At 41.2% G+C, this 15,175-nt stretch overlaps 1 protein-coding gene across 8 annotated transcripts in view; it reads right to left on the reverse strand.

Moving 5' to 3' along the window:
• git2.L (G protein-coupled receptor kinase interacting ArfGAP 2 L homeolog) overlaps positions 1–15,175 on the reverse strand; it is a 76,941-nt gene that overhangs the window by 42,495 nt on the left and 19,271 nt on the right. For all 8 annotated transcript variants that reach the window (XM_041580286.1, XM_041580283.1, XM_041580291.1 and 5 more), the window contains 3 exon segments: positions 8,429–8,562; positions 6,627–6,739; positions 662–767 (listed from right to left, as the gene is read on the reverse strand). In XM_041580286.1, coding sequence (XP_041436220.1) covers positions 662–767; positions 6,627–6,739; positions 8,429–8,562 — 353 coding nt within the window.

Here is a 15,175-nt window from a genome sequence, read left to right on the forward strand (position 1 = left end):
GTGTATGGTGTGTAATTATATATTTTAGCAGTGAATTGGGTTAAATAATATCAGAGGCACATATGTAAATAATAAAAAATACAATATACAACATACTTTAAAATATATGTCTCAAAGACTAGTGTGTTTTATGGTCCCAAACATGTGGTACACTGTATTAAACAGATTACACAGGTTCTGATGAAATAAAGATTTTCTTTTTTTGTAGAACTATATACAAATTTACCTTTGCTGCAACAAGATGCAGGCTGTGAAAATGTTGACAGCCCTCTCAATTTATTTAGAATTAGGCATTTGCAATAAAGCAGGGCTCATTAGCCTTAACCCATTAAAGTGTTAACAGGATGCAAAATAAGAAAGTGACTTTATGCTGTAAGGTCAAATAAGACAATTAAATCTCACTATGTGGTCTAAAGTTTTGTAAGTACAATACTACATTTGCAAGAAAATACATCTCAAAAAAATCCACACGATAAAAACAAAGCCATCATTTTCAAAAAAAACAAAAAAAAACATCTCTGCATTATATTCTGCTGAGCATTGAGAATGAATACAAAGTTTATTACAGAGAACATGCCTTCACAGATGAATGACCAAAAGTACAGTATTGAAAGTCATAAAGCAGTTTCAACATCTTTGTACAATTAGGAGACATGTTTACCTTACTGAGGTCTTTGGCTGTAACACTATCGTCATCACGGCAGGGTAAGCGGTGAACAAATGCCAGCATTTGATACTTCGCTCTAATAAATTCTGCTTTGTTAGGACTGAAATGAAACCAGAAAAAAAAAATCAAATTTCTATTAGAAAATACACACATTATATTATTCCTGTGCAACAATAGGATACTGTTCATACTTGGCAAGAAGTGCCGGATCTTTATGAAAGAAAGAAAAAAACTAACAAGAGTTGGATTTCATTCCCAAAGCTACTGGACACATCATCATCATCATCTGCTAGAGTTCTTCAAAGAGAAGGAAAGGCACTCTTTACTTATGTGTGCCAAAAGTTAGGCACCCCCAAGAGATTATATATACTTACCTCACACCCGGGCCGGTAATCCTATCAGCATAAAACTGCACCGGCCCTGGGTTATTCCAGTGAGCACCACAGAGTGATCGTTTGGCACCCCTAATTAAATATGCCTTTCCTTCTCCTTTTAAGACCTGACCTCTGCAACCCGACCCGCACCCCATTATAGAGCCTACCCAGACCTGCTGCACAACCCCTCACCCACAAGGGTTTACTTGCCATCTGACCCATGGATCCCCCCCCCCAAGACCAAAAGAGACGTGGACCAGAATTGATGTCACTTTGGAGGTGGATCAACCAGGTAAAGGAGTGAAGGGCTAGACCCGCAGCTAAACTGGATAGCAGGTCAGGGTACCACTGGACTGACTGCCTGGTTGGTGAATCGGGAACCTGAAACCCAACCACTTTGCAGGTAAAGTATTCTGTAGGTACCTGACCAGCTGCATTTCTCTGTCATCTACAACAGTTACAGGAGGTTTGAGCCATATTTTTTGCATTCCTGTAAACCTGAGTAAAGCAGCTGTGGATGTTTATGATACAATTACATATACTAATAGTGATACCACAGTACAAATCCAGTAGTATTTTGTTAGCAGAAGTCAATTAATTTTTTTTTTATAGCATTTTTCGGTTTAACAATAGTGGAGAAAGGAAAGAGAAAGGGAGGAGAGAGAGAGGTTGAATAGAGTAGGAGCAGAGAGAGTTATAGGTAATATTCTGGTGTAAGTAAGGCGTCATCTTATGGTACATTTCCCGTAACATTAGCGGTGTTATCCTTAAGGGCCACCCATGAGCCCCAGATGGCATCGAACTTCTGCAGACTGCCTCATGTCAGTTCCTTTTTTTTTTGCATCAATAATTTATTTATTTATTTATTTTCAAAACAAAAAAACAAAAAAAAGAACAAGATCGTGCACTGCATGTATTCCATACATTACAATCTGCAAACAGTTACATAGTTTAAACAAGATGCCAATGTCGTATACACAATTATATGCCTCCACTTGTACAGTATTGCAAGGAATACATTGTAACAATTTTATTGATATCACATTATGTACCACTGGAAATTAAACATAATTAAAACAAAAAGAAATAAAACAAAACAAACAACTTCTGTAAATGTCTCCTGTCATGTCTCATTGTAACCCGCGTTCTAGTATCGTTGTACCAAAAAATAAATGTATAAACCTAAAGAACACAATCATTTTACAAGGATACAAGGTGTTGTGGGAAGCCCCCCTGATATCGATACTCTAACCAAGGCTGCCTGCCATACCTTTAAAAAGTTGGTGTTGATCGTTGTCAATTTTTCATTACAAAATATCCAATCTAACTTAACCTTTACCAAATTATAATTAACATATGGGGACTTCCAGGATTTTGCTATAACTTGACAAGCAGCTGAAAAAATATGATTTATCAGTTTCTTCTGGGTCTTAGAAACCGAATCAGGAACAGCGCCCAATAGGGCCACAAATGGATCCCTCCTTAAATTAATATGTAAAATTGAAAAAATTAAATGAAAGATTCGAATCCAGAAACTTACTACTTTGGGACAGGACCACCAAACATGAACCATCGTCCCTTTGGCTGAAAGCAATTATCTTTCACCCCTGGATAAATTTTGGCTAACCTGGCTGGAGTGAGATACCACCTAAACAACACCTTGTATCCTGATTCTAAAACCACCGTGTTTATTGAGCAACTCTTCAAGTTTTGCCAAATGCTTAACCAATCCTTTTCAGATAGGTTTTTTCCCAAATCTGTTTCCCACGTTTTTATATAAGCTAGATCAATCAAATTATCAGGCGTGTTAAGTAGTCGATACAGAATTGAAATTGCGCCCCTAGGGGAAGCCCCATTTCTACAACACCTTTCAAAAAAGGAGGGTATCTTCTCTTGTTAAGTCGTTGAGGTCCAACACTTTTAAACAAAATGTGTGAGTTGGAGAGCTCGATAATATTCAGTTTGAGGTAAAGAAAAGTTTTCGATCAAAGTGTCCAACGAGTAAGCTCCTCTAGAGGTTAACAAAGAGGAAACCGAAGTAAACCCCCTATTGGCCCACCATTTAAACTGCAAGTGAGAAATCCCTGGGGGGAATATGGGGTTACCCAAAATCGTAGCATCAGGAGTGTAATCCGAACGTAGATGATATTTGGACGCTATCCCATCCCATATTTTAAGAGAAATACCAAAACATTCACTACATCGTTTGGATCTCATCCCCCTAGGGATCCAAAGATAGGAAGATGTTACATATGGAAACGTGTAAAAATATTCTAAGTCAACCCACATCGGGGGCAATTCCGTATTATGCAGTACTGGTATTTGTGACAATTGTGCGGCCCTATAATAATTCCAACAATTAGGAAAACCTAAACCTCCTTGCAGTGTAGAACGGTACAGCACAGTCTTATTAACCCTTGGGACACCTTTATTCCAGACAAACTGGAACATTTTAGTTTCCAGTTTCATTAGATCCGCAGAATTGGAACAGGCAATACTCTAAAATAATATAAAAGCTTCGGGAGAATATTCATTTTTATGGCCCATATACGGCCTATCCACAAAATATATTTTCCGCAATCTTCCAACAATTTGCTCAGTTTACGGTACAGCGGAGGGTAATTGACCTGATATAAAGATTCATAATTTTTCGTTAAATTAATTCCCAATATTGGAAGAGAATTTTCCTTCCATTGAAACTGAAAGTTAAGTTACTTCCTTTTAAAGGGGATGCACACAGAAAAATAACCAAAATGTAGTTCTGCTCTGAGTTCAGGGTGGCAGGAAAGCAGGTTGTTTTGTGTTTATTTTTTCTAACCTTGGCGAGCATTAACCCCACATGCTGCTTTCCTGCTGTCCTGAAGCCAAGCAGCGCTGACCTTTTGACGTAGCCGTGTAAAGATCTGTACACTTACTCAGAGTGAGTGTGGTGTGTGGGGGGGGCAGCGCTTAAAGGAGAAGGAAAGCTAGCAAAGCAGTTTATTGCCAATAGATTAGCCACAATAGTGCAAGCTATAACACTATTTATTTGGTGGAATGCTTTACGATACCGGAGTAAACAGCTCTAGAAGCTCTCTCAGTTTGTTTAGGATAGCAGCTGCCATATTTTCTTGGTTTGACATCACTTCCTGCCTGAGTTTCCCTGCTCACTCATAGCTCTGGGCTCAGATTACAGCAGGGAGGGGGAGAGGAGCAAACTGAGCATGCTCAAGGCCGTGCCCTGGAGGTTTAAGATGAAAACAGGAAGTCTGATACAGAAGCCCGTGTGTACACTAAAGAAGGAAAGAAATGTGGTGTTTCTTTTGACAGAGGACTCAGATCAGCATTATTTTGAGGGTTTACTGGTGTAATTATATAGACCTTTCTAATAAAACTTACTTAATTTTAGCGTTTCCTTCTCCTTTAGTGGAAGTACATTGGCAATATTTGTTTTTATTATTATTTTTTTTTTTTAACAGAGAACCTGAAAATGGCCACATCCTCTTTACTGTACTTGGAAGTCAGTATAAACTGCTTCTCATTGCATATTATATAACTGTGATGCCAGGGCCCACTACCTCTCACTGTATATAATGTGTCTAAGATACCAGACCTCATCGCATCTCCCTATATATATATAATTTGGGTGTCAGTAGCCAGTGTCTCTCACTATATATAGATACATGGGGTGCCAGCAGGAACTGCCTCTTACTGAATATAATATGGATGAAGTGAAATAGTGTTCTCAGTGTTTTTCATGTGTTTGGGGGTAAATACCCACTGCCTCTTACTGTACTTGTGTTCAGGGTCTGTATCCAGTCACTTACAGTGTTTAATGAGATTGGGGTGCCAGTAGCCACTGCCTCTAACTGTATAAAATGTTGATAGGGTGGCAATAACCAATTCTCTCATTGATTAAATGAACTCCGTGTTCCATACCTCACTGCAGCTAACTGTATAGAATGTGCTCAAGTGTCAGCACCCACTGTTTAAAATGTGCTTAATTGTCAGTATCCACTGCCGCCAGGGTTGTAAAAAGGAAGAAGTAGGGATAACATAATAGAGGGCAAGCAAAAAAATATATCTTTTTTTTTTTTTTTAATGATTCTTGTTTTAATAAAAGATAATGGTGTATTAAAAAAAAAACAACAGGGTAATGTGGTATAATAACAAAGTTGTGTTAAGTGCAACCCACATCCTATGTCTCAACCCCTTCTCCTTTGAGATTATAAACTCGTTTGGGCAAGGCCCTCTCTATTTTTTGAATCAGTTATTGGTTGTTTTTATGTACAGTAAATCTGTATGTTTAATGTATACACCCATTTATTGTACAGCACAATAGAATATGTTGGCGTTTTTTGAAGATAATCAGTAATAAATATGACTATCATTCATTACTTCTCGTCCAACTTCGCCAGAAGTGAATGGATCCGATTTCTACAGTATCAACCAGTGAAAATACAGTCAAAGCAAGCTCTTATCTTATGGGTGTTGCCTATAGCTTATTTTAAACCAGCTTTTTATGATGTAGAAAGAGGAACTACTGCTGATGTGACTTGTGTTACCCACAACCTAAAACGGTAGCACTGCCTTTTAATTTCCCTCCTTTTTGCCTCTCAAAGTCTTGTTTGAACTACAGTTCTAGATCCTAAAAGTAGCAATATGCTGTGCTGCAATTTTTGTAAGCATGCATTTAAAAGGGGTTGTTCACCTTAGAATTAACTTTTAGTATGAAAGGGGTTGTTCACCTTTAGGGTCAGGGCATACAGGCAGATTCTGGGAGATTAGTCGCCCGATGACAAATCTCCTTTTCTTCAGGGCGACTAATCTCCCCAAATGGCCTTCCCCCCCCTTCCTGACGGCTAGAATGTAAATCCCTGGCAGTATGGCACTTGGAGCGAATCGTTTTCCGAAGTCGCCTGACAAGTAAACTTCGGAAAATGAATCGCTCCGGCGGGAAGGCAGGGGTGGCAGTTCGGGGAGATTAGTCGCCCCGAAGAAGAGGTGAGTTGTCGCCAGGCGACTAATTTTCCTGAATCTGCCTGTGTGCCCTGACCCTTAAATGAACTTTTAGTATGATGTAGACATCGGAGACAATTTGCAATTGGTTTTCATTTTTTATTTGTGGTTTTTGAGTTATTTAGCTTTTTATTCAGTAGCTCTCCAGTTTGTAATTTCAGCAATCTGGTTGCTAGGTTATAAATTATCCTAGCAACCATGCATTGCTTTGAATAAAAGACTGGAATGTGAATAGGAGATGCCTGAAAAGAAAGAGTAATAAACAGTAGCAATAACAATACATTTGTAGCCTTACAGAACATTTGTTTTTTAGATGGGGTCAGTGACCCCGATTGGAAAGAGTCTGAAGAGGAAGGCAAATCATTCAAAAACTAGAAAAAGAAAAAATCAAGACCAATTGAAAAGTTGCTTAAAATAAGCCAGCCATTCTATAACATACCGGTACTAAAACTTAACTTAAAGGTGAACCACCCCCTTAAATACAACTTTCTTAACCATAGTAAACGTTAAAATTAAGGTGAATGATTCTATTATATGTTAGATACTGATATACCGATATACTTTGTAGTAAGAAGTAGGTTACTTACTGTACTTTATCCTGGGGATTGGCTTTACGTTTTCCACTCATTATGGATGCAGGGTCCAGCAAAGAATGTTCCCATATGGAGTTAGCCCCATTGCTATATAATGTTTGTACCGTCTGAAAAACAATTAAAAAATTAATTCCCCGTAAAGAATAATTTCTCACTACAAAAAATAAAATCATCGTAAAAACAATAGAAAAAACGTTACACCAAATTTCTGAAAAAAATATATGATTTAAATTAGGGACGCACCGAATCCACTATTTTGGATTCGGCTGAACCCCCGAATCCTGAAAGATTCGGCTGAATACCGAACCAAATTCGAACCCTAATTTGCATATGCAAATTAGGGGTGGGAAGGGAAAACATTTTTACTTCCTTGTTTTCTGACAAAGTCACGTGATTTCCCTCCCCACATCTAATTTGCATATGCAAATTAGGGGTCAGATTTGGTTCGGCCGGGCAGAAGGATTCAGCTGTAAAAGGCCGAATCCCGAACCGAATCCTGGATTCGGTGCATCCCTACTTTAAATACAGGTAACTGGACAGAGAATTAGAGACAGTTAAAAAAAAGCAAGAATAAGGGCCTTATTTATCAAAATCTGAATTTTTCTGATTTTATTTAAAAAAGTGCAACCAAACTAGAATCCACGATTTGACCTTATTTATTATTAAAAAAAAAAAAAAAAGCACAATCTACCAATAATCATAATAAATAATAATAATAAATCTAGCAAAAATCCAAATCGTACAAGTTTTTCACATTTTTTCCCCCAAAAAGTCTAAAAAAAATTTCAAATTTTTGCCCATAAAAGTTGGATTTTTGGGCTAATTCCAGCGCAGACCACAGAAACTTCCAAATAGGATAGGGCCTCTCCCATTGACTTATATACAACCTTGGCAGGTCTGAGTTGCCGATTTTAACTTTTTGCAGCATTGGGCTATAATAAATCCCGAAAAATGTGAGTTTTTTCCCCCCCCCCACTAAAAACTCGAATTATACAGTTGTTTTGCATTCTGACTTTAATAAATAACCCCCTAAAAGTTTCAGTGCATCTTGAACAGGTTCAGCAACCATTAGGAACTCTATGGGAAAGGTGAGGCACTATTCTTTCATACGAGTTTCAACTGTCTTAGGCTGGCCATACAAGGACTGATTTAAGCTGTTGATTCAGTCCTTAGTGATGGGCCTGCATAGGCGCCGGTTATGAGAATAATTTGGCCTGGAATGTAGGTGGACAAATTGGGCAAAGATGTGGCTGGAATGCTGTAAGCACTTTTTAAACCCAATATTTTTGTTACTAGCCTTCTCACCAAAACTATTCATCCTTTTGTAACTTTCTGCGAGTACTAATTTTAACACACATTATTAGCTTTCTGTAATTGCTATTAATACGTTTTTCTATTACGTTCTTAGTAGAATAGTACTGTTACCCAAACATTCCTTGGATGATTGGCTTCCTGCGTGAGCTATTGAAATGTCTCCTAGAACTCTATAAATATAAAGATCCTTCTTTTATTATTGCTACCCCAACATCTTTCTGCCACTGATTTTTTTACGGTGCTGTTTGTAACTTCTATAACTCACTTATTTTATTCACTTGACAAACTTCTGTTATAGTTGTCCTATTTGCGCCATGAAAACTTACAGAATATATTTTTCCAAAAAGTCTTAGTAAAAAATAAAATCAAAGTTCAATAATAAATGTATAGTCCTAAAATTAAAAAAAAAAACAATGAATTCAACCTAAATCCCACAGCTGGCTTTTAGATTATTGTTTAAACACCCAGTAATAGCATGTTACCTGTAACAAAGTAGGAGGCCATGAGGTGTGCTTGAGATGCCTCACTTGTGAAATGTGACGACCAAGGCTTCTGTGTACACTGCAGCATTCATCACATATCAAGACACCCCTATTAATAGATGCCCAGCGAGGGTCTAGGGAAAGGGGAAAAAAACAGATATAAGGCAGGCTTTTACATATAAAATTACTAAAATGCCTCTCCATTCTCTTACAAATCAATTTGAATATGAATTTTCACCAGGAAGATTGTAATCCTACACCTTTGAGGGACATTATAACTGCTAAATTTAACAAAATAGAAACAGAACAGTTAATTTACAAATCCTGCTAAAAGAATAAAAATAAAAAAACTGAGGCATATTGTTTTGAATTAGTTTTTTATCACTCATAGAAGCTCAAAAAAAGCTATGGTATCCAGAATGGACACGGGATTTTCCAGATAATGGATCTTTTCATAATTTGGATCTACATACCTTTAGTCTGCTAGAAAATCGTGTAAACATTAAATAAGCGCAATAGGCTGGTTTTGCTTCCAATAAGGATTAATTATGTTAGTCTTGAGCAAGTACAAGGTACTGTTTTTTTATTATTATTATTATTATTATTATAATAGAGAAAAAGGAAATAATTTTTATACATTTGAATCATTTGGATAGAATGGAGCCTATGGGAGACAGCCTTTCTTTAATTCAGAGTTTTCTGGATAACTGTTTCCGGATAACAGATCCCATACCTGTACAAATGATTAGCTTTTTTATCAGACAGATGCAGGAATAGTAAAAGCATAATTTTACTTGCTATACAAAGTAATTAACACAATGCAAAAAAATTGTGTTATTATTTAATTTGTATTTTTACATTGGGTCTATAGTGTGTATCTTAAGAATGAGCCATTAGAGTGAACAGCATATGGAAGCCTATTGGTTGGCTTTGCCTTCTTATTGGCTCCAGACAATAGTATGGTTGCAGATGAACTCTACAATAATAATGAAACCCTACATCAGCGGAATTGGCTTAATTGCACAAAGCACATGTCTGAATTGTCATTACAGCATTTTGTAGGCTTCAGATTTGGTTCGTGGCAGGCTCTTGGAGTTGGTTGAATCCAAATCCTGCTAAAAAAAGGCTTGCATTCAGACAAATCCAGGAGTTGGTGTATGCCAAAATAATATTACCAGGATTCCTGGAACTTTGTCCCTCTTGTACAAGATATTCGCTTTGTCCCTCTTGTATAAGATGTTCGCTTACATCACTGATAAAAGGAAGAGCCTCATGTTATGTACTGAACAATGAAACAGGTTGAAAAACCATAGCCAGGCAGGAGTTCAAGAGCTTAGTGATAAAGAAGAACAAGAACAGCACGCACATAATAATATTCCGGAACTTTGCATTTTATTTTAAGGCACAGGCTAACTTGAGCAGTGAAATCAACATTGGGGGGTGATGAAGGGTGGGTTTATTCCCAACAAAAAGCTTATTTCACTGCACAAGTCAGTCTGTGGCTAGAAATAAAGGAAAAGTGCAGGAATATTATAGGTGAGTGCTGGATATGTTCTTTATGAACGTTACATGGTAATTCCCAGCCAAGACATCCATGGAACCAAAGCACCACAGTGTAAGGCCCGAGGGCCCCGAGGTAGTAAGGACCAAGGAGGAGGTAACAAAGTCCGAGTTCGCAGCACAGAAGGAGTAGGCAATAGAATAGTCGTAAACAGGCAGTAGAATCAGTTCAGGCAGACGAGGTTCAAATACGAGAGTTCAGGCAAGGTCGGTACACTAGATAATCAACAAGAAACACACCCAGGAATCAGCAAGCGAAAACCTATAATTGGGCACTGAGGAGACTCTGAAGCTGCTTTAAATAGGCCTGGGTTTGGCGCCAATTTTGGACGCACTGACGTCATGACGCCGACGCACTGACGCCAGCGTCCTGACGCCAACGCACATTCTGACGCCGGCGTCCGTTCCGACGCCGGCGACCAATCCGAGGGCGTAAAGACGCCGATGTCATAGTGCTGCAACCAGCAGGATCCAGGAGGCCGCCATCTTGGACGCCATCTTGGCCGCCATCTTGGGGAGGATTATCGGTTTCCATTACAGTACCCCCCTCCTTAGGGGGGGCCTCAGGACCACCTGGGCTGGAAGGGAATTGTCGATGAAATTTTTGGACCAAGAGAGGAGCATGGACATCGGAGCTTCTTACCCATGAGCACTCCTCAGGACCGAATCCCTTCCATTCAATGAGGTACTGCAAGGTGCCTCTAGAAATCCGAGAGTCCAAAATCTTCTTTACTTCGAACTCTCGATGCCCATCCACAATGACAGGAGCTGGGGAGGAAGAAGAAGAAGAAACTGCAGGTTTAAGCAAAGAAACATGGAAGGCATTGGGGATCCGCATCTCAGGAGGAAGTTGCAACCGCACAGCCACAGGATTGATGATCTCGGTGATAGGGAAGGGACCAATAAACTTGGGACCGAGTTTAGGTGAAGGAACTTTGAGGCGAATATTGCGAGTAGACAGCCAGACCTTGTCACCGGGAACATACAGAGGGGAAGAAACTCTTCTCTTGTCAGCAAACTTCTTCTGTGCAAGAGAACTCTTCTCCAAGTTGACAATAGTAGCCTGCCAGATGGCCGACATGTGGGCAGCTTGATCGTTGGCGGCAGGAACATTTGTAAGCAGTAGATCATGAGGAAAAGCCAAGGGATTAAGACCATAAACACAAAAAAAAGGAGACTTTTCAGAAGAAGAGTGCAAGGCATTATTATGTGCAAATTCGGCCCAAGGAAGGAGGTCAGCCCAATCATCCTGACACAGGGATACATGACACCGGAGGAACTGTTCAAGAGCCTGGTTAACTCTTTCTGCCGCTCCATTAGACTGGGGATGATATGAAGAAGAAAACTGAAGGGAAATATTAAGGGCTTTACAAAGGGACCTCCAAAACAAATTGGGACCCACGGTCAGAGACAATCTCAGCAGGAAAACCATGGAGACGAAAAATATGTTTAATAAATAATGAAGAAAGTTCTGGAGCTGAAGGAAGTTTCCGAAGAGGAATAAAGTGTGCCATCTTACTAAATCTGTCAATCACCACCCAGATGACAGTGTAGCCAGAGGAAGCAGGAAGATCCACGATGAAATCCATTGCCAAATGGGTCCAAGGGCGGGATGGAACAGGCAAAGGTAAAAGTATGCCTTTAGGAGGAGAATGTCCTGACTTGGATACAGCACAAGTGGAGCAGGAAGAAACAAAGTCTCTAACATCTTTTCTTAAAGAAGGCCACCAGACGAGACGAGATAAAAGTTCAGTCGTTTTTTTAATTCCAGGATGACCGGCCTGCTTCGAACTGTGAGATTGGACCAGAATGGAATGACGAAGCTCAGGAGGAACAAAGGCTACGCCTACAGGAGTTTCCACAGGAGCAGAAGATTGAATAGACAAAAGATGAGAAGCAAGGGAAGGAAACAGGGCGGCAATGATCTTTGTAGGAGGCACAATGGATTCTGGGTCTTCAGAGATGGGATTTTCAGGGATAAAACTTCTGGAAAGAGCATCCGCTTTCTTGTTTCTTGAACCAGGACGAAAAGTTAAGATGAAGTTAAAACGTGAGAAGAACAGTGCCCATCTGGCTTGTCGGGGATTGAGGCGCTTAAGGGTCTGGATATACTCTAGGTTTTTGTGGTCGGTGAAGATGGTTACAGGGACCGATGACCCTTCAAGTAAGTGTCTCCACTCTTCTAGAGCAAGTTTGACAGCCAGTAACTCACGGTTCCCAACGTCATAATTTCTTTCGGAGGAGGAAAATTTTTTGGAAAAGAAGGCACACGGATGCAATTTACCATCAGAAGAGGATCTTTGGGATAATATTGCTCCTGCTCCGATATCCGAGGCATCCACTTCGATGAAGAAAGGTTGGAGAGGTTCAGGGTGCCTAAGGATTGGGGCAGACGAAAAGGATTCTTTAAGAGTCTTGAAAGCTTTCAAGGCTAGAGGAGACCAATGCTGAGGTTTACCCCCTTTACGTATAAGAGCAAGAATTGGAGCAATCTTTGACGAAAAACCTTTAATGAATTGTCTATAATAGTTTGCAAAGCCGATGAATCTTTGAACAGCCTTGACACTGGTGGGAAGAGGCCAATCTTGAATTGCCGAAACCTTGGCTGGATCCATCTTGAAGCCTTGTTGGGAAATGATGTATCCTAGGAAAGAAATGGATGATACTTCAAAGGAACATTTCTCCAACTTGGCAAACAGATTGTTTTTTCGTAGACGGGAAAGAACTTCTTGAACCTGATGACGATGTTCTTGAGGTTTTTGGAAAAAATAAGAATATCGTCCAAATAAACGACCACATATTGCCCCAACAGATCCCGGAAGATATCATTAACAAATTCTTGAAAGACCGCAGGAGCATTGCAAAGGCCGAAGGGCATAACCAAGTACTCATAATGCCGTCACGAGTATTGAATGCGGTCTTCCATTCGTCTCCTTCTCTGATCCGGATAAGATTGTAGGCCCCACGCAGATCTAATTTGGTGAAGAGGCTTGCACCCTTGAGCTGGTCGAACAATTCAGAGATGAGAGGACGAGGGTAACGATTTTTCACCGTGATTTTGTTTAAACCCCTGTAGTCAATGCAGGGCCGCAAACCGCCGTCTTTCTTTTCCACAAAGAAGAATCCAGCCCCGGCCGGAGAGGAAGATGGACGAATGAACCCCCTTTGGAGATTCTCCTGGATGTATTCCTTCATAGCAGAGGTTTCGGAAGGAGAAAGCGGGTAGGTGCGGCCCCTAGGAGGCATGGATCCAGGAAGCAGTTCAACAGGACAATCATAGGGACGATGAGGAGGTAAGGTTTCAGCAGACTTCTTGTTGAAAACATCAGAGAAGGCTTGGTAAACTGGAGGTAAAGAAGAATTCGGGGTCACAGAAGAAACTTTGATAAGAGATTTGACAGGCAGACAGTTCTGTTGACAAAAAGAACTCCAGCGGGAGATCTGAGCTGAAGACCAATCAATGACTGGATTGTGAATACTCAGCCAGGGTAGACCAAGCACAATGGGAGTTGAAGGGCAGTCAATTAAGAGAAAAGACAGTCTTTCAAGATGCATCGTTCCCACAGTGAGAGAAAGTTCCAGGGTAGACTGTGAAATAACAGCAGAAGATAATGGACGATCATCAATGGCTAGAACTCAAAGGGGAGCAGCCAAGGGTTGAAGAGGAATGGAATGTCTTCCAGCAAAATCTTTGTCCATGAAATTCCCTGCTGCGCCAGAATCGAGGAAAGCTTGGGAAGAAATCTTTTGGGTTCCAAACCGGATCTGTACTGGAAGAAGGTAACGTAGAGTAGAAGAATGGGGAGAAGGACCAATTCCACCCAGTTAAGTCTCCCCAAACATACCTAGGTGTTGGCGTTTCCCGGCTTCACAGGGCATTCATAGGCGAAGTGGGCCTTGCCCCCACAATAAAGGCAAAGACCAGCAGCCCTTCTCCGAAGCTTCTCCTGTTCGGAAAGGCGAGCCCGTCCTATCTGCATCGGTTCTTCAGCCGGAGGAGAAGAAATTGCAGGAGCCGCAGGAGAAGAAGGAGAGGGTGGGTGAGAAGCCAAACTGGAAAGAAATGGCCTCTGAAAGCAGGGGGCCAATACTGGTTGAAATCTCTGGAATTTCCTTGCCCGCTCTCGATCAACTTGATGCTCCCTCTGTCGGGTATCCACTTTCACTGCCAAGGCAACGAGGTCTTCCCAGCGTGGAGGCATTTCACGGGACACCAGATCGTCCTTTATGCGCATTGCCAGACCATTATAAAAGGCAGCATGATAGCTATCGTTGTTCCAGGAAGTCTCAGCCACCAGGGTACGGAATTCGATGGCATACTCAGGAACTGTACGAGTGCCTTGCTGTAACTGGAACAAGCGAGCAGAAGCAGAAGTGGATCGACCTGGGGCGTCGAACACCGTGCGAAGGTCACGGATGAAGGCCTTGGCGTCGTCAATGACCGGATCCTCCTTCTCCCAGAGAGGAGAAGCCCACTCCAGAGCTTTCCCTTGCAGGCGGGTGATGATATAGCCCACCTTCGCCCGCTCCGAGACAAACTGACCTGGAAGCAGGGTGAACTGGATCTCACACTGATTGATGAAACCATGGCATGATTCCGGATCACCGCTGTACAGAGGAGGTGCAGGGATGCGAGGTTCGGAAATCTGGAGCGGAGTAGCTGGAACAGGCGGACGAGCTGGAACCCCTGGAGACAAGGCAGACAATTTCTCCAGGATTGCTTCTAATGCCTGGCCGAAGTGGGTTTGTTGGGCTTCGTAGGACTGCACGCGAGAAGCCAAACCACAAACGGCTTTGCCGACATCCGTAGGAACTTGAGGCTCCTCAGAAGGGTCCATGGCCCAATTATAATGTAAGGCCCGAGGGCCCCGAGGTAGTAAGGACCAAGGAGGAGGTAACAAAGTCCGAGTTCGCAGCACAGAAGGAGTAGGCAATAGAATAGTCGTAAACAGGCAGTAGAATCAGTTCAGGCAGACGAGGTTCAAATACGAGAGTTCAGGCAAGGTCGGTACACTAGATAATCAACAAGAAACACACCCAGGAATCAGCAAGCGAAAACCTATAATTGGGCACTGAGGAGACTCTGAAGCTGCTTTAAATAGGCCTGGGTTTGGCGCCAATTTTGGACGCACTGACGTCATGACGCGGACGCCGACGCACTGACGCCAGCGTCCTGACGCCGACGCA

The sequence above is a fragment of the Xenopus laevis genome, chromosome 1L (genome assembly GCF_017654675.1).
Source record: "Xenopus laevis strain J_2021 chromosome 1L, Xenopus_laevis_v10.1, whole genome shotgun sequence".
NCBI classification, from domain to species: domain Eukaryota; kingdom Metazoa; phylum Chordata; class Amphibia; order Anura; family Pipidae; genus Xenopus; species Xenopus laevis.